This window comes from Euleptes europaea, chromosome 9, assembly GCF_029931775.1.
Source record: "Euleptes europaea isolate rEulEur1 chromosome 9, rEulEur1.hap1, whole genome shotgun sequence".
NCBI classification, from domain to species: Eukaryota; Metazoa; Chordata; class Lepidosauria; order Squamata; family Sphaerodactylidae; genus Euleptes; species Euleptes europaea.
In genome coordinates, this window is record NC_079320.1 from 54,024,309 (window position 1) to 54,050,953 (window position 26,645).

Genomic DNA, 26,645 nt, shown 5'->3' on the forward strand with positions numbered 1-26,645 from the left:
AGGTATTTGCACAGCTCCCCGGCATGTTTACTCTGGCACATCCACCTCTTTAAGGAGACGTGTCAAAAAAAAAAAAAAAAAGAAAGAAAGAAAAAAGGAAAGGGAAGGGAAGGGGAAAAAAAGGCAGCCTCTAGTCAATCCGAAGCAGCCCTTTAGGGCTGTCGAGCAGCCACGTGGAGCCTTTGCTCCGGGGGGGACTTCCTGCTTCTTTCTGAGCAGAGCCGAGCTGCGAGATTAGGCAAGGGAGGCGAAGAGAGCAGCAAGAGAGAAAGCCAGGCTCAGAGTAGAGGGAGGAGGACGAGGAGGGGGATAGAGGGAGCTTAAAAAAAAGTTTGCGGGTGTGCGGGGAGGGCTCGCCGCGAGAGCCGGGAACGGAGAGGCGGCGGCGGCGGCTGCAGCGCAAGCAAAGAGCCGAGGAAGGCAGGAGAAGCGGAGCTGCGGGGAGGGGAGCGAGAGCCAGAGCGGGGCTCGGCGCCAGGCGCCTGCCTAGCAAAGGCGGCGGTGGTGGGAGGAGGAGGAGGAGGAGGAGAGGAGGAGGGAAGGGGGGGGCACGCTGAGCTCGCCTCGGCGCGAGTGAGGAGCAAAGGCGGCGGCAGCAGCAGCAGCAGACGACGCCGGGCGGGGGGTGGGGGGGGGACCGGGCCGGGGCCGAGGATGCGGCTGAAGCTGGGCTTCCTCCTGCGCGCCGGGCTGCTGCTCGGCTCGTTCCTGGGGCTGCTGCTGCTCTGGTCGTCGCTCTCGCCTCGCGCGGAGGAGCCCAGCCCCCTGGGCAGGGTGCGGGTGAGTCCCCGGGTCCTTCCCCCACCCCCGAGGGGTGGTTGTTGTTGGGGGGGGGAGGCTGTCGCTGCGCCCGCCCCCCCCCGGCGGCCCTGGCCGGAGTCCTGCCTCGCGGGGGCGGCGGGGGCTGTCCAGGCTGCGGCCTGTGGCGGCGGCGAGGCCTGCGGAGGGGGACGCCGGCGGCTTCGGACGGGGCGCCTCTCCGGCTTCCTGGGGCGCGGGGTGGGCGAGGCGCTTCCGGGGCGGGCGTCGCGCCTGTGAGGAGCCCGGGTGCCGTTAGAGAGGCTCCCCCCCCCGGGGGGTTATGAGGGACTCTGCTGGTGGGGGGGGGAGAGGTTGCTGTTAAGCCCCCCTCCCCCCCGCGGAGCTGGGAGGAGTAGGAGTGGCAGCCCGGGCTCTGATGCCACGAGCCCCACTGCCTCTTGGCCTCTCTCCCCCTCCCCATAGGCGGTGTTTCAGTTCATGGGGGGGGGGGTTGTTTTTTGGCAGGGGTTTTTTCCCCGCTTTCCTCACATATTCCACAGTGGGTAGCCGTGTTGGTCTGTCTGCAGTAGTAGAAAAGGGCAAGAGTCCAGGAGCACCTTAAAGACTAACAAGAATATTTTCTAGTAGAAAAGGGCAAGAGTCCAGTAGCACCTTAAAGACTAACACAAATATTTTCTGGCAGGGTGTGAGCTTTCGTGAGCTACAGCTCACTTCTTCTTTCGTGTGGCTCACCGAAAGCTCATACCCTACCAGAAAATATTCTTGTTAATCTTTAAGGTGCTACTGGACTCTTGCCCTTTTCTACTACTCACATATTCCAGAGTGGTATCCGGGTGAACCTGGGGACAGTAGTCCCGTGGCAGGTTGCTAGTGAGTTTAAAAAAAAAAAATTCTAGCAGAAGCCTCATGGACGCATGAAGCTGCCTTCTACTGAATCAGACCCTCGGTCCATCAAAGTCAGTATCGTCTACTCAGACCGGCAGCGGCTCTCCAGGGTCTCAGGCAGGGGTCTTTCACATCACCGACTTGCCCGGTCCCTTTAACTGGAGATTCTGGGGGTTGAGCCTGGGACCTTCTGCATGGCAAGCAGGTGCTCCACCACCGAGCCATGGCCCCTCCCTGTAGATTAAAATCCTTCCATTTGATGAAATGTGGTTCTAGTCCATGAAAGCTTCCGCTAGAATAAAAATGTGTTATATTTAAGATGCCACAAGGCTCTTCTTCACAGAGGTCGAGACCTGTTTTCCCAACCACCGGGTTAGAAGCCCCGCTCACCCGTCACTGTATATTTGAAGGATAAAGTGAAAATGTACTCCTCACTGCATAAATGTGACAACTTGACTTCAGTGTGATGCTTGGTAGACAGTAAGAGCTTACTCGTGTGGCACTGCACATGTTAAGTGGCTTGTTTGAATCCAGTGCCTTGCTTGTGTCTCTGTTTTTTGGTGTATCAACGAGGTCTACATGGAATTGTTGTGCTAATTCTGCATATGAAGAACCCAAGGCCAGATTTAAATGAGCTGCTGCGGACATGCAGTGTTTGCTTAGCTGGCATCTCATTGGGGCTGTAGTATACCCATTTGAGTGGTGTTGAGTAACCTTGAGTGTCAACTTTGTGATGCTGATGCCCTTTAGTTAGGACTGTGGCCTTCTTTTTAGCCATTCATACTACTGTACATGGCAGTCTGCCATACAGAAATTCAGCAGGTGAAAAAGCTTTTCCAGCATTGATCTCTAAGCCTGGAAGAACTTAACATGTTACGTTTCTGTGTGTCATGATGTTGAAGGTGCAGGAATAGAACTTGTTTGTTTGTTTGTTTAATTGGCAATTTTAACAAAGGTAAGGGAAAGCAGAAATGCTCTTATACCATAAATATGCCAGAATTAGCTGAAGTAAATGTGAATTTTTTTTCTTCTTAAACAAAATAGCACATTATCAAAATAGCACACTTGGGTGTGTGCACACACATATCCTCTCTGCATTCATGTTACTGCGCATGGTTATTTGCACATCAGCTGGATGCACATCAGTTATTTGCACCACCTTTATGTTAGTTACTAGGTGAAGATGTGTTCTTATTTTTAAACTTAATGGTAAGGTTCTGACTCAAGCACATGCAGCCAACATAATTAACACACAATTTAACTGCTAATGGGACGCACTTAGATCTTTATCTCCTGAGGGTTGCTTTTGATGCAGATCCGGCACCTTTAGAATTGGCTCCCTCAGGAAATGTTCTGATCTGAAGGCCCAGTTGTAGATAGAGTTGAAAGCAGCTTTCTTTCTTTTGTTTGAGCTCTTTAAAACTGGCTTAACTCCTTGGAAACTAGATAGATTTTAAGCAGTTGCTTTGTGTTAAAGGAGTATAATGTCTCAATTAAACCTTGTATTTAACTGTGGGTTTAAAATCAGAGCACAATTGGCCAAGTTGTTCATTAGTGAGGACCGCCCTGCTAACTTTAATAATTTATGCACAACAGAACCTTTAAAAGAATGTAAGAGCCATCAGATTTTCAATGGCCTCTGGTGCCAAAGAAGTCTTAATGCTTTGACTTTGTTTTGTGAAGTATTCCATTTTTTAAAGCAGGTCTTCCCTAAATGGTGCTTAGGATAGTCAAGAACGGGGCTGGTGGTGTCAAACTTATTTGTTGTGAAGGCCAGATATGAGGGTCATGTGTACTATAAAATTTAATGTCAGGTACTGGAAATATACTGTAAACTTTATAGAAGACACAGGCAAAGCCAATTAATGATATTTTTTACGTTAGTTTTTACTTAAAATACAAACATGCTTAACACTATAACATTCTTACAGTAGTTTCTTTTATTTAACAGTCTTTGATCATTGACACCTCAGGACTGGGGGGGTGGGGGTTGGCTGCCTTGGCTGGTGAGCCTGCAGTGGGCTCACCAGTCCAAATTGGGACTAGGGGTCTGGCTGGCTCGCGGGCCATATATGAGCTCTCATGGGGCTGAATCCAGCCCCCAGGCCTTATGTTTGACACCCATGATCAAGAAGCTCAGGGTTACAGGATCCAAATGTTAATTTATTATGAGGCAGTTTTGAATCATGACCATTCAAAATATTTCTTGGGATCATTTTATTTGTCATTTTGATTTTTAAGCAATTTAAATAAATGGATGCATTTTCCCATTTATCCATTGTGACTATACTAGTAAGGACTGCTAATTTATCTTTTAAAGATTGTCAGCAGGGCATTCCTAAAGAGAGTTACTCCAGTCTAAGCCCATTGAAATGAATGGGCTTAGATTGGAGTACCTCTCCTTAGGTATGCACTGAGTCTTGGTATTTGAAGGAACATACAGGTTTCAGTTTCATGTGGGTATGAGTTCACTTTTACAGATCTTTTGTGCATGTTTGTACAGGTGTTACTGACAGAAGAGTTAAACCAAGGCTACGTAACTGGATAATAGACTCCTCTTTACAGAGAAGTACCTCCCTTTTACTGCTTGTTGAAAAGAATATGAGAAGGGCTTCATTCTTTCCCAAAGTAGTTCTGTCCCCCACGATACTATTTTCATTTTGTAGAAAGTATAGTGGAGAAAAATCTGGAGACATCTTCCTATGACATCACTGAATATGATATTTGTTAAGGGAAATATAGTACTTCTTTAAGGAATATTCATGGGATATGGCATTATATCTGTACTGTTCAGCAATACTTAAAAGCTGTTTGCCTTCTTTTCTGGGAACCCAGCTAGGGACTGAAGGTGCCACATTAAGCATGTGTTACCCCCTTGGCATTACAAGGTTGTATAACTTATTAAGGTTCAAATTGTTGGCAGAGTATTTAACTCAGCAAAGGTGCACAACCTGATTAAAGCATAGATAAAGCTTTATTTAGGAACGAACATACTTGATAGTGAAGAGGAGAAACAGAGATAGTGTCACTAGCTGAGAGAAAGTCTAAGGGTGAAATTTCCTAGAAGAAACAGGATATTTCCCTAAGAGTAGCAATCTGGAGACAGACAAGGAATGACACTTAACAGGAGAGAAGGTGCTGACCTCACTATCCTATCTAACTGCCCTCTTGCTGCCCCTCTCAGGGTCTTCTTCTGTGTATACCAGACATTGCCTATTCCAACAAAAATCACACTTTGGGAAGTCTGAAGGTGAAAGGAAATCATTTTGTAGAGAAGAAGAAGAGTTGGTTTTTATATGCTGACTTTCTCTACCGCTTAAGGGAGACTCAAACCGGCTTACAATCACCTTCCCTTCCCCACAACAGACCTACCCTGTGAGGTAGGTGGGGCTGAGAGAGCTCTAACAGAGCTGTGACTTGCCCAAGATCACCCAGCTGGCTTAATGTGGAGGAGTGGGGAAACAAATCCAGTTCAACAGATTAGCCTCCGCTGCTCACGTGGAGGAGTGGGAAATCAAACCCGGTTCTCCAGATCAGACTGCACTGCTCCAAACCATCACTCTTAATCACTCCACCATGTGTTAAAACCCCCGTGTCAGTGGTTGTATACCATGTAACGTCCCTTCCTTAATGCAGCAATTTGGATGTTAAAGGCAGTTGAATCAGTTGCTTTTTGAAAAGCAGCATCCAGAAGCATACTGGTTCTTGCACAACAAATAAATTTAATCAGTTTTTAAACAGGGATGAGCCAGCATTTCCGCTGCTGAAATAAGGGGGGGGGGTTCTCATTTGACTACCAAAAAAAGGCTTCACTGGGGATCATGAAACATGCATGGTCATCACCCACATGGGATGAGGGCTGTAGTAAGGAGAACGATTGGATTAGATTGAGTGAGACAGCTTACTGGATTCAGCCCTAGGGATCCCTGAGAGAAATGTCTGTGTGCTTATGTGACAGCGAGGGATTTGCCATCCTAGTGCAGAACTGTGGAAGAGTCTTAACTGCTACTATAACAACCGCAGTCATCAAACTCTATTGTGCTCTTAATCCACATATCACCAGTATGGCAGCAACCTTGATGTCTTGAATGTTTCCCTGAAATTTGAATCCAGTTCTTTCTGGATAATTGTGGTCAGAATAACTGCTGTGCTTTATTTCTTTCCTTATAATCCTCAACTTCCGCACAAGATCACCATTCAATATATAAACTTGAATGGAAGGAGAGGGAAAATCACATCAAGTTTTTCACTGACAGGATCCGTTTGGTTAGGGTGTATATTACCTGTCCTGTGTTGAACTACAAATCAGGCAGTAAAAGCCTGATAAATCATGATTGTTATCCATAGTTTAACATAAGACGGACGTTAAGTCTTTCTGGGGGAAACATTTATTATACTTGCTGATCATAGCTGCAATCTAATAAAAAATTAGCTGAAACACAGGATTGTGGCCTGGGCTAGATTGTAGACGGTGTGTCGTAAATAAGCATTCAGCATGGCAAGTCTATTCTCTAAAAATAATTTTTAATAGTAAATTGTCTCTTTTGGGGGGCAGTGTGTGCTATGCAATTAGTTTACAAGTGGCTCACACGGGAAAACCCCTCACCAATGTGTTATACATATGGACAGAACACCAATTGTGATAGGTGAGAGGTACAGTCCCGTCCATGGGTAGAAAAAACTTTCTCTACTGATATAATATTTTGTTTTTCAATGGCAAGAAAGAACAAGCCTCAAACAAGTCCATAAATCACTGCTTTCTGACACTTGGATGGCTTGTGAAATCCTGGACAGCTGAGTACCTTGGTTGCAGAATTTCCTTCTTAAATGTGTATTGCTGGCAGCTTGTAAAAATACTACTCCGAGGCCAGGGCAAGGAAACAAATTTGCAGGTTCAACAACTCGGTGTCCTTTTGTAGAGAGTCACTGTGGATTAGACTAAACTGTCTTGGTTTAATATAGATTCTAAACACGAGTTGAAGTATTTCTCCATTATGACCAGCTGTGGTAGGAGCTGCTTTTGTTCAGCTGAGGATTAGAGTGGGAAAGATTTAAATAAAAATGACAGGATTGTTGTGAGGGCAAACAAGAAAAAAAACCCCATAAAGCATTTTGTACGTTAAAAAGCCGATACAGTCGCTCCTTTGCTTGTGGTATTAGAAAGGGCTCATGTGAGGGCTGCAGAGGGAGAGGTTTGGTAAAAGTAAATTGCACAATGCTTTGTGCATGAATTTGTTTGAAACTCTGGGCATTTTTTTCTTTATTTCCCTCTGTGGATAGGTATTAATGTAGTCATGTGGCATTTTCACGGGACATACCTGAAATCTGTGTTTAAAACAGTTTTTATAGGAAAAGTTAAAGTTGCACAGTTTTGAACGGAAAAGAAATGCTGGTCTATGCCTTTGGTATTAAGTTGGTGGGATGTCTTCTGCACAAAAAGTGTTTCTGAAGGTTAGTTTAACTAAGGCAGACTTGTGAATAGCTGCTTACTATTTGCCTAGATAATAAGATTCGCTCCTAGGCGACCAGACGGAGGTTTTTGTGAACTGAAGACGAGTTGGTTCAGCTTTTCTTTATGGCCCCAGTTGACTACCCATAGCTGACTGTGAGTCACACCAGACTATACATAGGTATGTGTGAGCTGGTGAACATTTCTGTTAGCAAATTTTGAATTATTTACAAGGCTGGAATAAGGTATATCGGAGATGAGAAGAGTGCAAATAGTAACGTTGTGCTCATTTATTTATTTTGTTTACTGACTTCATTTATATTTTGCCTTTTGTCTCCATTGGGAGATCCAAAGTAGCTTACACCATTCTCCTCCCATTTTATCCTCACAACAGTTCTGTGAAGTAGACAAGGCTGAAAGTGTGTGACTGGCCCAAGGTCACCAGCACGCTTCCATGGCAGAGTAAGGATCTGTGACTGGACTCTCCCAGATCCAACACTCTAAGCAATACACCACACTGGCTGTCATATACTATTGTGCGTATAAAGTGCCGTCAAGTCACAGCCAACGTATGGTGATGAAGAAGAGTTGGTTTTTGTATGCCGGTTTTCTCTACTACTTAAGGGAGACTCAAACCGGCTTACAATCACCTTCCCTTCCCCTCCCCACAACAAACACCCTGTGAGGTAGGTGGGGCTGAGAGAGCTCTAACAGAGCTGTGACTTGCCCAAGGTCACCCAGCTGGCTTCGTGTGGCGGAGTGGGGAAACAAATCCAGTTCACCAGATCAGCCTCGGCCACTCATGTGGAGGAGTGGGGAATCAAACCCGGTTCTCCAGATTAAAGTCCACTGCTCCAAACCACTGCGCTTAACCACTACACCACGCTGGCTAGGGTTTTCCAAGGCAAGAGACTAACAGGTGGTTTGCCATTGCCTTCTTCTGCATAGCGACCCTGTTATTCCTTGGTGGTCTCCCAGCCAAGTACTAGCCAGGACCCACTGTCATATAGTCGTATAGTAATAACATATAGGATTGCATTTTAACAACCATTATATTATATGCATAACATTACATTAATTACATGTAGTATATATTATATTTGCTATCTAAAAATGCCGTCAAGAGTAGTGAGGTTTTGTGGTAAATCTGAAGGGATAACATAGATGACGAAACATTGACAATGACTGCAAAACAAGATTTTAACTTCAGCACTAAGGCTGGAATAAATTTGAGTGTCAGGCAAAAGCAGCAGGATTACTGATGTGTTTCCCTGAATGCACACTTTCAGCTGCATTCAAGCAGTGAAAGCCATCTCGGGTCATTTGTAAGAAGTCTCATATGGAATATTTTTTTAAAAAGCAATGTAAGAACAGGTCTGAAAGAGAAAACAATCATAGTGCATTCTTTCCTGACTACCTATAGGGGTGTGTCGTTGATTACTTTCTTACCTATAAGGGTGCGTACGAGATGACCTTCTTGTCACCTCAGTCATCTATATTTAGCCTTAGGCTGGAAAACTGCATTCTGTTGCTAGAAAAGGCTTTGTGCAGGATTGCTGTGCTCAGAATGTTTCATTTGTTTCCTGAAATTAAAGGCTAGGGTTGTGGGTCTTTGTTGGAGGGTTGCTAAGGTAACACTCCTGGGGCCTCTGTGGAAGTCAAGCTGCCCCTTTTCCCCCCCTCCTCCACCCACCCCTGCCTAAAATGGATCTGGAGTGGGAGGGGCAGGGAAACAGGAATGCACAAGGAAGTGGTTTATGTTATCAGCTGGTTTTGAACTGAATGAAATGAAAATGAGCAAAATCGGCAGAGTCGAGCCCATGAGGCCTGGCTTCAAATGTCCGTTTGGCCATGAAGTTCACTGGATGATCTTAGGCCAGTCAGTATTGTATGTCACGGGGTTGTTGTGAGGATACAGCTGGAGGACTGGAAAATCCTAGAGCAGGGGTGGGGAACGTCAGGCCCGGGGGCCGTTTAAGGCCCGCAACATCATTTGGTATGGCTCTTCATGGGTCCTAGCAGATCTCTAGCTCAGAAGGATCTAAGACTGGTGATCCATCCCCTCCCGCAGACAGGAACAGCCTCTATTCAAGGCGGATGTGAGTTTGTTTTGCTAAGGAACCTCCCCCCCCTTGCAGAAGAGTCGTTAGCTATGGAGCTGCTAGGACCACCCAAGAAACTGTGTTAACCCTTTCGTACCCGGGCCATGGAGAAACGTATTTCCTCTGTGCTACAAGAGGGCTGGGCGCGGAAGTGGCAACAATGGAGGGGTTAAAGGAGGAAGGGCCAGAATGCGTGGGAGGGGGGCAAATTCTTAGCCAGTGTGTCCTTATTTCATCCCTGCAGGCGGAGGTAGCAGGAGCTGGCTGTAGAATCCGGCCCCAACCATGTGGAGCAGGAGCAACTCTGGCGTGTGGCTGGACGGCTATGCCCGGCTGGTGCAACAGACCATCCTGTGCCACCAGGTGGGCGAGTGCTCCACTAGTTGGATGCCTGCCCTTGCAGGGGGGGCGTGTCATCTGGGGCAGCTGCCTGCTTGGAGCTTGGTCGGCTAATTTTTAAATTGATAATTTTGTATGGCTCGCGAATGATTTTATAAACATCCAAATGGCCCTTGGCAGAAAAAAGGTTCCCCACCCCTGACTTAGAGGAAGGGTAGGATGCAAATAAAGCTTTAAATTTATACTTTTTTCATCATTTACAATTCCACCACAGTGTGATGACAGCCAGAATTCAAAGGACTATGCACAGTGTGTCCATGTGCATAACGGAACTCTTCTGACCCTTCTTCCCAATAGACCCCATAGCCTGCTTCCCAGTGAGTCCTGAAGACGAAGAAATCCAAGACTCGGTGCTGTATGATGGCATTCAGCTTGAAAATTGGCAACTTCCTGTTTGCATGTCAGACCACCTGCTGATTGCAAACAGGGTTCTTTGGATCCCTGCCAGTGTTTATTTTATCTGTTAGCAGTTTGTTGGTGCTAACAGTAAACGTTAAAATGTGTAACAAAATATATTTACTATTATAAACCAATATGGCAGGTGAAACTGTAATTTGAAATTGGTTTTAGCTATTTAAATTTTTGCAAAACGGCATGTCCTAAATAGTTCTGGGAAAATCCTAGGCTTATGACCATCTGGGCTCTCCAAAATATAACACCAGGGCCTAGCAGTTTATGGCTGCAATTCCATGTCCTAGGATTCCATTCAACACAGAATGTGGATGGGATTACCAGTATCTGCCTGCATTCTTGTGCAGAAAGTGTAAGACTGCTGCCGGGAATCTGAACATCTTTGCAGCTGATATACTTGAAAATACATTTAAAAGTATAATTTTGGCGAACAGCATCTTGGTGTATTACAGTGCATTCCTGGGGGGTGGGGGGCGAAGCTCCTTTGGAGGCGACGTGACTCCCACACCGGCATCTGTGCCACTTGCGCCATGCAAATGGGCACGGACACTGGCGTAGTGCCACTTATGCCGGTCCCCCTGGACTGCAGCGACACCGCAGCCCTTGGATGCCAATGTGGCCTCCTTCCAGCATTCTCCCAGTGCAAGTCTGCGCCAGCGTCCTGTGAGGTGTCCCCAGGGCGTTCTGGAGGGGTGGAGCTGCCCTTAGGCAGCTTCCGAATCCCTTCTGTGCTGGCAGCGCCCCCTAATGCAACGGTGTTGCTGCAACACCATTTTTGGTGGTACAGCATCACTGCTTGCAATGGGGACTTTCCCCTCATTCTCAGATTAAAAAAATAACCCCCCCTTTTCTCTCTCTCACAGTAGCAGCCATGAAACCTCATTAGAGGTGCCATGGCAGCACCACGACCACACCTTCCCTGGCCACTGCGGCTCTTAAGAATGGGCTGTTAGGCTTTAGATCAGGGGTGTCAAACTCAATTGTTATGAGGGCTGGATGTGACATAAATGTCACTTGGTTGGGCCGGGTCATGCCTTTCCAGCCCAGATTGGGAGTGGTGGGGTGGCTGCCTCGCGGGCCGGATAAGAGTGCTCGAGGGGCCAGATCCAGTCCTTGGGCCTTATATTTGATACCCCTGCTTTAGATGTTTTAGGGTCATCTGCATATTCTCTTGAGCACAATGTTAAACTTGTTAATTTTCCAAATCACCCTTAATTTTTTATTCATATTTATTTCCCACTTTTCTCTCCAGTGGACACACAGAGTGGCTTACAACATCCATTCTCCCCTCTTCCATTTTATCTTCACAACAACCCTGTGAGGTAGGCTAGGCTGAGAGAGAGTAACTGGCTCAAGGTCACCCAGTGAGCTTTCACAGCAAAGTGGGGAGTGAAACTTGGGTCTCTCCGATCATAGTCCAACACAACCAGAACACCAAAATGGCCTATGAATAATGGGTCTAATTTTTACTGCCACTGTTTGGTTTAAAGCTGTACAATTAAAATTGCATTGCCATTTTCACAGTAACAATTAAGCATCAATTAAATTTGTATTTCATACTAATGCAATGCTCAGAGAACATGATATTCAGTTGTGGAATAGAAAGTATGTGTGTTATGTATAAAAAATTCATATTTTAGGAACATATTTACTAAACGTGTTCCTAATACATAATTATGTAAAGAAAGCAGCACGCTGTTCCAGAGATACATTATTTATGTGGACTGAAGTTTTGAAAAAGTGATTTAACCACTATTCTCTGTAGTAGTGCCTTTTCAGTGGTTCAGATATATGGCTGCTTCTCTATTTTTGAACATAAGAACTTGAACAAAGCTCGTACAAGAATTATCTCAATTATAAATGTGAGACTCTGGCTGTAATTAACAAGGGTGCAGCAGGTGCTATTGTACCTCCAGAAATGAGGAACTGGGTCATTCAGAAGAATTCAGCATTAACATCACATAGTTGTTTGCTTCCCTACCTCCCCAATAAAGTAAAAGTGCTGGCTCAGGAAGGAATAGCAGAGTCCCACTGGGCTGGCTGGGCTGAGCTAGGAGTGAGGAGAGAACTGGGCAGCTGTGCAGTTAGTCCATCTTCATTTTCAGCAAGCTCTGGGAGAAGAGATTGGGCTAAGTGCCGGTGGAGCTGCAGCTCATCTTTGTGGGTTCAGGGTTTGCTGTTCTCTCCCTGCACCCCTTCACATTGCCAGCGTGGTGCAGTAGTTAGAATGCAGGCCTTTCCCACAAGGCAGTGCTTCCCTGTGTAAGCGCAGGTGTTCCTGCAGCTGCCAGCGCAATCCAGTGGCAACAGGGCTTCCAAATGGCACCTTTCCCTGCCTAGGGTTTCCAGTAGGCTGGCAACTGGTGGGAGATTCGTTGTTTTTTTTTTGGGAGGGGGGCGTCCTCAGCCGAAGCATAACCATGTCTCTGGCAAAGCGCTGACGTGACTTCAGGCGCAGCTGGAAGGGATGTCAGCGCATTGCTGGTGACTGTAGCCTTCGTCTAAAACTCTATGGTTTCACCATAGAGTTTGCACTGATTTCTAGAGTGTCACCAGTGACACATTGACATGACTTTTGGCTGTGCTGGGAGTGACAGCACATCGGAATGCTGGCAGTTGTGCCCCATTTCCCCCTCTTTTCTCCTGTTGCCCAACTGAGCACAACAGGAAGGACGCACCGTGGGCACGAGATCCCCCACAGGAACATGGCAACGCTATCCCTGCCCCAGTCCCCGTGGTGACCATTCCACCCCTCCCACCTGCACTACAGGAGGGGTCTTTTCCAAGATTTTTTTTTTAAAGTGGTAATGGACATACCAAAGGAAGGCAATGACAAAGTGCCTTTACTCATCACTTGCCTTGAAAACCCGATGAGGGGTCTCAGTGAATCAGCACTTAATTATCTTAATGGACATACCAGTATTCCTTTATTGCCGTGCCAATTGGTAATTTAAAAAAAACCCTCAGACCCCCCCCCCCCGGGAGGGAAATGGGGGTTGTGGGGAATGGGGCAGGGAAAATGGCTAATGTGTGGGTGGGATTGGGAAAATCCAGACTGTCTTGGTCTCACGGCAGACAGCCTAACTTTACTGTGATTCTTCCCAATGCAATGCAGCTTTAGGAAGGATCATACAGAAGTCAAGGAAAACCCGAACAGTTCTCGAAAGCACGATGATGTTGTGGGGAAGCAGGGGGGGAAGCACTTCCCAACAGCATGTCAAATCCAGGGCATATCACTCATGCAGAAATGTCCACGAAATGAGTAAGCCTTTGTTCATGTACCCATCAGTCATGCAGCTTCCTGGGTGCCCTTGAACCATTCGGTCTCTCAGCCTAACATACCACACATCTCTCTCCCTCTCTCTTGGAATGATGTTTTTGGTTTGGTTTGTATACTCTGGGTATAACTGATTGGTTGATGTTGTAAAAGCCAAGTGTGCTAGTCTTTGGGCATAAGGGAAAAGTAGTATTTTCTCCCAGTTCCACCCCCTCCTCCCCCCACTGTGGTGATTTTCAAAGCAGGATCGTGTGAACAGCAATGCCCTTTCATGAAAAGCTGGTCGCTGTGCTGCAAAGTGCACCTTATTCTTGCAGTATGGTTTTCTCTAAGGACAATCAGGGGGATACATCAGAAAGCTGTTTTTTGGGTCTCCCCTTCACTTGTTGGGTTGATGTGTGTGGCCCTTACTTCTGAGCAGACATACAAAGGATGGTGCTATTAAGAAAACTTAGCAGAGAATTCTTTTGGCTGGTGTGAGGGGGGAGAGGTACGTTTGTGTGCAATTTGTCTGTGTGCTCATAAAAGAGTGTGTGTGTGTGAGCGGTACTGAGAAGCTGAATACTGCTCGGCTCTGCCCTTGATGACAGCATTGCTGCTGGCAGACAGCAAGATCTTCTAGCCTTACCCGGGCCAGAGTGGCTGTGGAGCCTGGGAGAGTCAGACAGACATTGCAGAAGAGGCAGATCCTTGGAGGGACAGCTTCCTTTTTCTTCCATAACTAGGAAATGCTCTTCTGGGCTTATACCATAGAGGAAGAGAAAGCTGTTGTTGTTGTGTGAATCCACCTACCTTTCCCAGTTCACACACAGCTCTGGTCTGGGAAAGCCTACAAGGAAAAGGACAATGGTTATTTTGATGTAGACTGATCCAAAGTCAGCTTCACAGCCCCAAGAGTTTCTGGCTAGCGTACCTTGCCCGGACATGTACGAGCACAAAACAGTGGAATGATCTTGTGTTGTATAACAAAGCAAGATAGTTTTACATCCATTGATGTTAGGCCTACATTTAAAAGATAGATAACGTCTCATTCCATTGCACTAAATCCAAATATATAGTAATTAATTCTCTTACTGTCTGTCTGCAGTTACCCAATAATACTTGCAAACTCATGTGGACCAGCGCTGTGTTTTAAAGGCACATAACAAGTGTGAAAATGCAATTGTTGCTTCTACTTTAAAAACAAAAAACTGTTACTGGCCTTGTTTTGCTTGACACAGAAACGATTCTATAGTATAGATATGGTGAGGTGTGGGTGAAGGGAGGTGTAAAAACTTATTTATGGCCCTGGCTGTATAAACTTTAGGGCATGATAATGTGTGAACAAAAGAAGAGGAAGAACAAATGCTTCATTGTGCTTGCTCTGAAAGGGATTATAAATGTGGAAAGCAAAAGGACTTCTCCATTAATAATACTTAGTATCTATATAGCACTTTCCCTAAAGGCTTCCATTATTACTGCATTACAGATGGATGTAATAATGCTGATAGTGGCCTGCCGAAGGCCACCCAGCAAGTTGATGGCTAAGGTCAAATTTGAACTGGGAACGGACATTCCCTGAAGCTTTTACATCTAGCATTCAGTTATTTCTGAATGTTTCTGTTGGCACTCTGTGGACTGACCATATTAATGTAGCAGAGCGGGCTAAGCTGGATCCACTAAACCTTGTCTGGAATTTGATAAAACAGGACATAGATCCTGTCATTTTTTTTACTAAGAAGTGCCAGCTCAGTTCAGAAAATTTGTGATCGCCAGCATGCAGCAAGAGTTCTCTGATGCTTTATCCTTGTATTTTCGAGGTTGTGTGCGCTGGGCCATGTTAGCAAGGCATGGATATCAGGCAGTACCCCTGCCCTTGGGCTTAGCAGTCCACAGAGATCAAATTATTGACCTGCTACATATTCTTGGAAGTAATTTGCTCAAGGTTGACTCAGCCTTCCATCCTTCTGAGGTCGGCCAAATGAGTACCCAGCTTGCTGGGGTTAAAGGGAAGATGACTGGGAAAGGCATCCCCGCAAACAAAGCCTGCCTAGTAAACGGGATGTGACGTCACCCCATGGGACAGGAATGACCTGGTGCTTGCACAAGGGACCTTTACTTTTACATATTCTTGAAAGTAATTTGTTGTACTTAACCTGCATTTCTGTGGTTATACTACATTTTAAAGAAGGTAACGGTGACCTTTTCCATGGACATTGGCAACATTGTTGGAGGGGGGAGATCAAGGTTCCCTAGGAGCTGAGAAAGGTTAGGTAATCTACAGGTGCTCGAAGGTTGCTGCCAAGTGTCCATTTACAAGGTCTCTCTAGTGATATTTACAATGTCACAGCACGGAATAACTACCCTTCCCCAGAAGGCTTGTTTTTTGAAGTGTATTTATAAGACCTATTCTTCAGTCATTGAAGGATTCTTAAAAATGAGATTAGATATTTTTAAACATATGTTTTGCCTCAAGAGTTGAATGTCAGATGAGGCAGAAAGCAATTTTTAACAGGTTCCGAAGAAGACTATGTGAAACAACCTGTGGCATTGTTTGTGATATTACTCTTTTAATACAGATGCTGTGCATTCTGTCTTCCCATATTTTATCTGTCTGACTCTGATAGAGATTGCAGATGACTGTTATGCATGACCTTGGGCTTATGATACCAGACTACGGGTAAAAATAATATAATGAAAGACAATAAATTTGTTATTGGGGAGATGGGGTTCTGCGGTTGGTTTGATTATCTTTTGCTACCTGTTGTGTTGCTGAGTTTTGAGAGGAAATATAATGCTAACCCTGGTATGGCTGTCCTATGCCTATGTGTGATAGGTTTATGACAAATTATATTTTGTATGTTCCTTTTGGTTGCTTCATCTGATATATCCACAAACCCCTATTCCATGGGAATTTCCCAAATATGTAAGATGCTTTTCTCATCCAATGTGTTGACCCCGCCCCCCAGGTCTATCATGCTGTGGCAGAACGCCCTTGGAAGAAGGATGTTGTTGTTCTCAGCCTGGCTAGTTAAATATGAAATTTTTACCTCTGACAGTTGTATTGCTCTTAAGAGAGGATGACGACAGGCCTCAGACTGTGACTAGTCTAAAAGGCAGTGGGTTAGATATTTTCAAACAGATCTGCAAGCATAGGAGGGGGAGATTCCCCCAATTCCCCCCCCAACTCCCCCTTCATGCTGTTTCGTGGAGGATGCCCCATACCTCAGGATGAGCATGTGAAGGGGCTTTTTGGGATGGGGAAGAGAAAAATTGTGCTCCATGAGCATAAATCTACCACCTACGGTATATTTCAATATGATCGAAGTTAGCATCTTGTAAACAGTCTGAACTGTCACATTAGGGTTGCCAATTTCTGGAGATTTTTGGGGTGGAGCCAGGGAAGAGCAGGGTTTGGGGAGGGGAAAGACCTCACTGAGGTGTGGTTCCATAGAGTTCACCCTCCAAAGCAACCTTTTTCTCCAGAGGAACTGGTCTCTGTTGCCTGGATATCAAGGTAAAGAGAACAGTCCTATATAGTTCCACTCAGAATCCTACTCAGGTCTTACTCCCAGGAACGTGTTCTAAGGATTTCACTGTACCAGTCAGAGGTATAGCCTTCTTAAGAACACCAGGCCCTGTATAGCCATAAGCCAGCAAAGTTATGCTTTCCTTCTGAAAGATGTATAATATATAATGTTAGCTGTGGTGATGTCTGGAAAACACCTCCTTGACTCCTGCATGTGTGTGGCAAGCAAAAGCTTGTCTCTATGGAATGAGAGACATGCAACACATTCCTAGGTCATTTTAGATGTATGTGTAAATAAATCATAAATATCAGTAACACAGCAGCAGGTAGCTAAAGAGCAGCTGTTCGGCTCAGACTTTTGGTGCTTTCTCTCTAGCACTGTTGTCACACCAGAATAATCTGCTTTTTTTGTCCCCAGACTTCATATGGTGACTGTAGAAATCCTGCTTTTTTTTTACTTTATTCTTATGATACAATGATAGTTGTTTGACATTGGTGTATGGAGCTACTTGTTTTACTTGGGGGAGGGGTGCTTCTTTAGGTTGGTATGACACACTCAGGGGGTACCCATTTCAGGGGGGATTCCTTCCATTGTCTGGCTATGGAAAGAGTAAATGATCTGTAGCAAAACACTAACATTGTGGTTAGGGGAAGACTTTTTATAAGGTCATTAATGTTTGAGGCTATATTTATTTGTTATAAACTGTCTTAGATAACTTATTGGGTAAGGTTGGGCAGAATTCTTTGAAATGAATACTCATGATCTGAAGTACATGGCATTTAAGTTGAGGATAAAGGGATACTTAGACCTCAAAATAGATTTTCAGTAATTAGGATTATCCTGTATCCCAGGTCCCAGTTCTGAGCATTGTTTTTGCATTTTATGCAAATAGTATGCGATTTATTCATATTTTTCTGTTCCTAGTTACACCTTCAAAAAGTTTGGGAGGGAACAGTAGAAAGATCTTCTCACCTGATCTTTACTTATGGTAGGCAATAATATATTTTCATTTGTCTTCCCTGCCTTTCTTTTCTAGGTGCACAATGAACAGTGTTATTGGAGCTGCTAGATTTTTCTGCAGCATGTGTCCCCACCGCAGCTACAGCTGTAGGTGGATGGATATATTGTCCATTAGTGGTGATACATGTCAAATCATACGCTCAAGTAAACAAATGGGACCAGGTACAGAAAGGAGAGACGTTTCTGCAAACCTGGAGGAAATCCTCAGGTTTTCTAAAAAACCCAGTGGTGAAAAATAAAACGGGGAGATTTAAACCCCCCTCCCGAAAAACACTGACCAAGATTGTGTGAGATCACCATAGACATTATGGAGTTGCTAGGCAGCCCCAAACAACCAGACTGTCAGGCCTCATCAACACGTTGTGTTTCTTGTAAAGGGACTTCACTCCAGACGTTGGAGCGAGTTAGAAGTTTTAGTCAGAAAGTCAGCGAGTTCAGCAGGTCATAGAAATGTAAGGCTAGAATACAGGCATGGGGAAAACTCAGTACATATATAGGGTAAATACAATGGGATTGATTAGGTTTTAGAAACAATGAAGCAATACAGAAACTAACTGCCGGTAACGACTTAAGACAACGCATACAGGAATTTAACGAGTGCAATAACTGGTTGATCTTCCCGGGCTCCCGGCATTGTTCTGTGGGACCCGGTATCAGATCAGCGATTACTCGGGCGGGTTCCCATTGAGGTGCAGATGCCGGGCGGGGGACCGGGTGCAAACAGGGAGGGACGGAGTGCACAAAAAACTCCATTTTGTTTGTATGGGGAACCATCTTGTTTTTACCCGGGGTCGACAGAGAGCCTAACTGACACAGACATTAAAAACAAACATAGATTAAGGAGCCGAGGGAATGGGCAGAGAGAAGTAGCAGGGGAAGGAGGGGTGAAAAGGTGGAGGCAATGGAAGTAGTGTGGGGAGAGGAACTTATGGTGAGGGGGGAAGCAAGTGGTGGTGATGGGATGATTAGGGGCAGGGCAGAGGAGAGGAAGGAGGGGTTAATGGAGGATGGAATTTGCCCTCACTCAGGAGTCTTCCTGGGTCCCCTGTTATTTACTGTGTGTGTGTGTGTCTGAGTTCAGCAGAGTTCAGATGCTACCTCTCTTCCCCATAGCAGTCTGGAACAAATGACTATCTCATTAACGACATATCTGTAAAATGGAATTAATAGCGATCATTACACAGGGGTGTTACGATGCTGAGGCAATTAATTGTAGTGAATCTTAGTAAAAAGCTTTGCGAACTGTTCAATCTCCAGTTTCAAACTGAGCAGCATGCCACAGCACAGTTTGTAAATGTCTGATTATATTAAACTTCAGGCAGAGTCGGGATACAGAAGTAAAGCAGCCTCCCCAGGGAGCAGCGCCTGGCCTCCTCATTGTTGATCTTCAGGAGGCAGCGGAAGACTGTTTGATTCAGGACTGCATTTTGATTGATTTAACTTTTTTTTATTGGCAGTCCTGTTTGGAGCTTTTGAACTGTGACTTTTATGGGTTTTATAATTGCTTTTGTTGTGTTTTTATAATGCTTTATTTGTATTGTAAGCCACCTTGAGTTCCGCAAGAAAAAGGCAGCTAATAAATGTTTTAAACAAATAAAACAAGAAATCCGCATTTTAAAAAAAAAATCTTCCCTGTCTATGGATGTGACATTGCCTTATGGGTCAGTAATGACCTGGTGCTTGCACAGGGGACTATCTTTACTGTTACCTGTATATGCACACATGCATATTCTCAAAAATGGGCTTTCCCTCCAGGATTCTATAAGCTCTCAGGAGCTTTAGCATTCCACACAACTGCCCTCAACATTTTATGCCTTTTGGAGCATGTTCCGTCTTGAATATCAAGTGGACTTTTTAGGCCGGTCCCCTTTCCATTTTGGTTAATATCAGTGATGTGGGGCAGAAACTTTTCCAGAGCTACATTTTTCCATGGAAACATTTCTGCCCCGCATATGTAAATAAAGCCTGTTTATCTGCAGTTGTCAGGGCTGTTGTGCTGCAAATCAATCATATAAGGGCTAAATGTGGAATTATGACGCATGAACAAATGCTAGTGCTTGTAAGTGGTCCACTCTTATACATGGTATATTTGCATTTTTTTTTGCTAACCTTCACTAAATATTTAAATTATTTATTTAAATTTGAATCGGAAAAATCTTTCAAATCAAATTTTTCTGGAAAGCCACATCACTGGTTAATACACAAATGTATATATTAGAACATGCCTGGGGCGTCCCTTGAGTACAAAGAAACCCCTTCTTTGTCTGTAGCTAGCCTGGTTTTGCTGCTTTTTTGTTTGGCACATGGTCTGGCCAATTTACTGTTGGATACAGTGATACGTATTTGCCATGATAATGGCAAACCACGTCTGCTTCTCACTTGCCTTGAAAGCCCTTTGCTGGGGTTACCATAAGTCGGCTGCGACTTGACGGCGGTTTGCACACGCATTTGGTATGATATGTTTACAGCAACATACATGGGGAAATTTAAAAGCTAGCATAGACGGAAAGGAGTATTTCCATGGCCTGATTGAACACTGTGATCTTCAAGCATTGCTTTATTTTTAAATATACTATACCACCTTCTTCCTCAATATCAGGGCAGGTAACAGCAGTTTCAAAATGGTACCATAAACTACTTTTTTTTTGCTGTCAAGTTGCAGCCGACTTATGGTGACCCTGTAAGGTTTTCAAGGCAAGAGACATTCAGAGGTAGTTTGCCACTGCCTGCCTTTGTGTAGCGACCATGGACTTCCATACAAATACTAACCAGGATCGACCCTGCTTAGTTTCCAAGATCTGATGAGATCGGGCTAGCCTGCACTATCCAGGCCAGGCCTAAACTATATTATTGTACAACTAAAATTCAAACTGAAGGTTTTTTTAAAAAATGGGGATGACTAAACCTCATTGTTCTCTATTTGTATCTTTCCCCCAAAAATACCTGGTGATGATCAATACTTGTGAAGTGTCTTACATTTTCCAATAAATAAATTCAAATACAAACTAAATATCAAATCACATTTTTCTGCTTTTTATAAGACAAGAAAGTAAGAATTATAGACTAGGAAGGGTCCACAGGTCAGCCAGTCCATGTATCTGCACAAAAGCAGTATCATTTACCTGTCTGTGCCCATAAAAATACCAGATCTACCTGCACAATCCATACCACCCTGTACTACAAGTAAAAAAAAAAAAAAAAGCTGTAAGTGAAAGGTGCATGAAGAATAAATTGCTTCAGATGGCTTTTAATGGATGGGAAGCTAGTCTAGCTGACTTAAGTATATGGAGGCATTTTATAGCCTGTGATGTGCAACTGAAGCAGAGGTAGTTTCCAGAGCCTACTTTTAATACTAGGGTTGAGGCCTTGGACCTTGTGATTACAAAGAAGATGGTCCCTTTTAGCCTGCGCAGGGTGCTAGCACACCTATCCATTACACAAATCTTTCAGGTCAGGGCCATGGCTTCTTGAGCCCTGAATGAGAAAAGATTTTCATTCTAAAAATAACTGTTCGCACCCTACCCAGAACACCCAGAGATCAATTGTGCCTGTAGGGTAAAGGAAATATAATTATTCAGAGAGGGAATGAAAAAACTGAAGTAGGTAAAGGAAGGGTAAAAAGAGAAGGTCTGCAGGGAAAAGAGGGCAGAAAGCTGGAGGGGTGGGGAGAGAATGTGAATGTTTGCTAAAAAGCCAGGGCAGGAGAAACATGGGATGGGACACAGAGCTACTGAAGGAATAGAGAGGATAGCCAGGTAAGGCTGCTATGGCAGATACCATAAACAACAGGCTGCTATGGCAGATACCATAAACAACTAGGATGAGTTGACATTGTTCCTGTTAGATTACATTTTGGGTAATGAATTAGTAGTGCTAATTGAAAACTCACACAGTATTACAACCTAGCCAACAGGATTAGATTTGTTATCTGCCTGTACTGTGCAGAATTAGTGACTCAGTTTTATGCCTCAGGTGTCAGCATTCTGTTCAGCTCTAGAATCTGCACAGATTACTCCTTTGAACACACATAACTTTGAAATGTGGTGCAACTGGCTTCAGTTTTATAGTGACAAATGGATTGTTATGGGTGGCATTCATTAGAGATGTGTTTTATTGAAATATCCTAAAAAGCATAGTGCTACTGACAGGGAAGTTTAAGATGTGGATTCTGGCAGCTGCCTTTGGAGCTATGCTGAAAAAACAGTTTGTCAGGGCAGTCTTTTGGGGAGATGAGGAGTAATCATAGGTGGCTTTCTTTCTTTTTTTGGACAGGTGGGGTATGAAGTTGAATAATAGGACTCTTCCTTGCTGGCAAATAGGACTCTTGCTGGCAAATAGGACTCTTCCTTGCTGGCAAATAGATAGTAGCAGCAATAGCAGGTTTGATTTATTAGAGCAACCAAATCTCTTAAGATTCTGGAAAATCAGATTAAGTAAAACAGAAGGAAGAACAAAGTTTAGGGGTTCTCCCTCTCAAAAAAATGATACATTTTGTCAAATAACTCTTTATTTTGGAAGTGTGGTACAGAGAGTTAATGGTTTGTTTTCCATTAAAGAGGTCCCCCAAGGTTTGGACACCTGTGCACACATACCCTCTAAACAACAGAGGAAAATACTAAAGGCAGCTTTCAACATTTGAAAAAGACACTTGCAAATAGAACATTTGGGGTGTTGTAGAGAGGAATTGCAGAGAGATAAGAAATAATCTTGAGAAGACAAAGGCAATTCTGTTAATATAGATGGGATAGTTTCTGCTAGTCTTACTAACTTGCCATAATGAATGTGGCTGATACCATTTTATGGATGAGATAGTGTTTGTATTTTTTATATCTGCCTTCAAGTGTCAGCACAACATTTATTGGACTCTTAAAGAATGTGTGTCTGTCAAGTCACCTGAGAATCAATAACCTCCAAAGCATCCTATCATCAACAGCTTTGTTCAGGTCTTGCAAACTAAGGGTCGTGGCTTCCTTTATTGAGTCAATCCATTTCTTGTTGGGTCTTAAAGAATACTTTTTAAAATCCATGTACATCTCTTCACTGCAGATATAAGTTGCTCTGGAGTAGAAAGATCTTAAAAACCAGCTACATCTGAGATCGCACAAAATTGGTAGTGCAGTGGGAATTTATAATATGCTGCACTATGCAAAGTTTATTGCTTCATACAGGCTAATTCTCCAGGCTTGCCCCACCGTACTTAATTACAGCATGACTTTCCCTGTTGACATAACATAATTGATTAGAGGACAGAGTTGTATCTGGTGATGTATACCTGACCATGGTGTGGTCATTATTCTCTGATTGTGGTTAAGGAAATGAGTAGGGTTGCCAGGTCCTTCTTCGTCACTGGCGGGAGGTTTTTGGGGCGGAGCCTGAGGAGGGCAGAGTTTAGGGAGGAGAGGGACTTCAATGCCACAGAGTCCAATTGGCAAAGCTGCCATTTTCTCCAGATGAACTGATCTCTATCGGCTGGGGATCAGTTGTAATAGCAGGAAGGCTCCAGCTACTACCTGGAGGTTGGCAACCCTAGGAATGAGCCATGCAACACTGGAACAGTTACTGCCAGCCTGAAGAGTGGTCTGGACTGAAAGTTGTCTTTATTCTGCTCTCCCTCTCTGGTAGTCTTCAAGCAGCAGCTGGGCAAACACTCTAGGGATTCTCTAGGCCAATCTTGCATTGAACAGGGGGTTGGATTAGATGGCCTGTATGGCCGCCTCCAACTCTATGATTCTGTGATCATCTATGAGACCATATTAGTCTATTTCTTATGCAACATATCCTTGCTTCACCTGTATGACATTTTTCTTTGCTCATGACACTGACCTAGCCTGACAGGTTAGACACTAGCTCATTCTTCATTACCCTCATTGTATCTAATTATTTCCTGACACATCTGATCATATAATCGGGCCTTCAGCCAGTATACATAAATAATATTGAAAGTATCTTGGTCAGAAATTACTTCCTTGGATGAGGGCGGTAGTTCCTCTCCCAGAGATGCTGCCTATCAAGCTGTAACTCTCACGTCAACAAAGACTTTGTCAAAAAGACTTGACAAAGACTTATAAATATAATTGTTGCCTTATATATTTCTTAGAGTGAGAAAATTGTGTTGCTTATTTTAATCAGTTGCTGTATGATCCAGTACGTTCTCTATGTATATCAAACAGCAACAGCTCTTGTAAAGAAACTAATATTCAGCCTGTAAGATTTATGCTGATTATTATTATTTTTAAATTGCTACTACAAAGCTCCTAAAGAGCACAGTCTGAGAAGCACTCAAATAAGATAAGAGTGAAATGTACCATGTGAATAGATCTTTTCCAAAAGTATGTCAGTGCTCCTTATTTTTATGTTGGGGATTCTCATTTGGGAAGTCATGGGAATTGTCATATTCCTGGGATTTGGCAGTCAGCCAAATAAAATAAGAACATAATAAAAGACCATGGTGGATCAGACAAAGGTCCATCAAGTCCAGCAGTCTGTTCACACAGTGGCCAACCAGGTGCCTCTAGGAAGCCCACAAACAAGACAACTGCAGCAGCATTATCCTGCCTGTGTTCCAAAGCACCTAATATAATAGGCATGCTCCTCTGATCCTGGAGAGAATAGGTATGCATCATGACAAGTATTTTTACTAGTACCCATGAATACCCCACTCCTCCATGAGCATGTCCACTCCCCTCTTAAAGCCTTCCAAGTTGACAGCCATCACCACATCCTGGGGCAGGGAGTTCTACAATTTAACTATGCATTGTGTGAAGAAATGCTTCCTTTTATCTGTTTTGAAGCTGTCACCCTCCAGCTTCAGCAGATGACCCCACATTCTGGTATTATGATAGAGGGAGAAAAGCTTCTCCCTGTCCACTCTCTCCATACCATTCATAATTTTATAGACCTCTATCATGTCTCCCCTTAAAACCGCCTTCTTTCCAAGCTAAACAGCCCTAAGCGTTTTAACCACTCCTCATAGGGCAGTTGCTCTAGTCCCCTGGACATTTTGGTTGATTTTTCATTTGTGATGAATGTGCAACTGTTAATGTGAATTTATCCCACTCTCAATAAATAAATAGTAAACTTCAGTACTATGTTGAGTAAAAGTAACATTAACGTTTTAAAATTAAAATTCTAACAAGAACATAAATAGTATAAAAGGTCTTGCTGGGATGACAAGGAAATGTATACAGTGTCTTATCCATTTCATAGAATTAATTCATCTGTGATCACAAGTTGAATGGAAGTCTTGTGTGTGAGAGAGGGAGAGATAATGGTCACATCTTCTTTTCCTTGAACTATCCTTGTACATTGCAACTTGTTATCAGTTTTGTCAGCTTGTGATCTCACTTCACACTGGTATGTTCTCTGAGAGTTATTTCATTATTCATATTTAAAGCAGTCCAGTAATAGCTACTTAAATTAAAAGACATCTGTCACTTCATGTTACAGCTGGATCCTTATTGTCATAGTGGGATAACTATGGGAAGGTCATCTTCTGTGTGCGTTGCCAGTTATGATCATGTTTTTCTGCGCTCTTGTCATAGTTGACTGTCTCTTGTCATGTTTTTGATGACCTACCCATAGTTTTGTATGTTTCATGTTTTGTATATTTCACTGTATGATGTATCACCTGGTCTGGTTACTTGTTTTCTTCTGGGTCTAATTCAAATTGCTGGCTATTACCTTTAATCACAGCCTAGAACCCTCATACTTCCTGAACTTATCTCCTGATACACTCCCATGTGCCAGCATTGTTCTTTGGACAGCTTCTCTTTGTGTTGCCCTCTCTTAGGATTGCCTATATGGCAACAGCTAAGTCAAAGGGGTTTTTCTATGGTAGGTCCAGTCCCCAGGAATTGCTTATCCAGTGGGTGTGGAGTTGGATATTGAATGATCCATAAAATGAGCTCAACTCAAGAGTCACTGGAAAAGACAATCATGCTAGGAAAAGTTGAAGGCAGCAGGAAAAGAAGAAGACCCACAAGAGATGGATTGACTCTATAAAGGAAGCCACGGCCCTCAATTTGCAAGATCCGAGCAAGGCTGTTAAGGATAGGAAACTTTGGAGGACATTGATTCATAGGGTCTCCATGAGACGGAAATGACTTGACACACACGCACATACACCTCTTTTCTACAGTGATATAAGTAAGTAAGAGAGCCAGCACTCTGTAGTGGTTAGAATGCCAGACTGGAATCTGGGAGACCCAGGTTCAAATCCCCACTCTTCCATGGAAGTTAATCAGGTGAAATGGAGCCATTTGCAATCTCTCAGCATAACCAGATGGTTGCTGTAAGAGGGGGAGCAGAATGATGCTTTAAGTCACCTTGATTCCACATTGGGGAGAAAACGGGTATAAATATCTAAATAATTATTAAAAGTCTTTGCTCAAATATAGAGGCTTTTCTGTTCAAAGGGTTGAATGCTACATTACAAATATGTAATATCAAGGAAGAACATTGGCTTATATGCTCTTTAGATTTTTCCTCTGTACAGAGAGTACTTGAATCCTGGTTTCAGAGTTTCTGGTGGCACTGTAAATGAATCTAATAAGTGCGGTGAAAACTTCATTTGCAGCTATCCAGATCAATGGACTCAGCACACAAGTATGACACACAAAATTTGTTAGTGTTAAGTATGGTGCTTCCTCTGTTCCTGCTAATTGTACTGACATGTAGAAATTTCATAGCCCAGTATCCACGCACTTCGAAGCAGAGAATATAAAATGGTTGCCCCACCCCCCGGTCCCTTGTCTAGGCCATGTTTGAAAGTCAGGGTTGATTACAAAAGCTGTGAATGTCATTTAAGGAGCAGGTAACTAATTCTAGAAATT

The 26,645-nt window shown here is 43.9% G+C and overlaps 1 protein-coding gene across 2 annotated transcripts in view; it reads left to right on the forward strand.

Moving 5' to 3' along the window:
• The first annotated feature begins 640 nt into the window (after positions 1 to 640).
• The window catches only part of GALNT7 (polypeptide N-acetylgalactosaminyltransferase 7), a 56,091-nt gene continuing 30,086 nt past the window's right edge, over positions 641 to 26,645 (forward strand). For both annotated transcript variants that reach the window (XM_056855784.1, XM_056855783.1), the window contains exon 1: positions 641 to 780. In XM_056855784.1, coding sequence (XP_056711762.1) covers positions 655 to 780 — 126 coding nt within the window. In that variant the 5' untranslated portion in view covers positions 641 to 654. The remainder of the gene's footprint in view (positions 781 to 26,645) is intronic.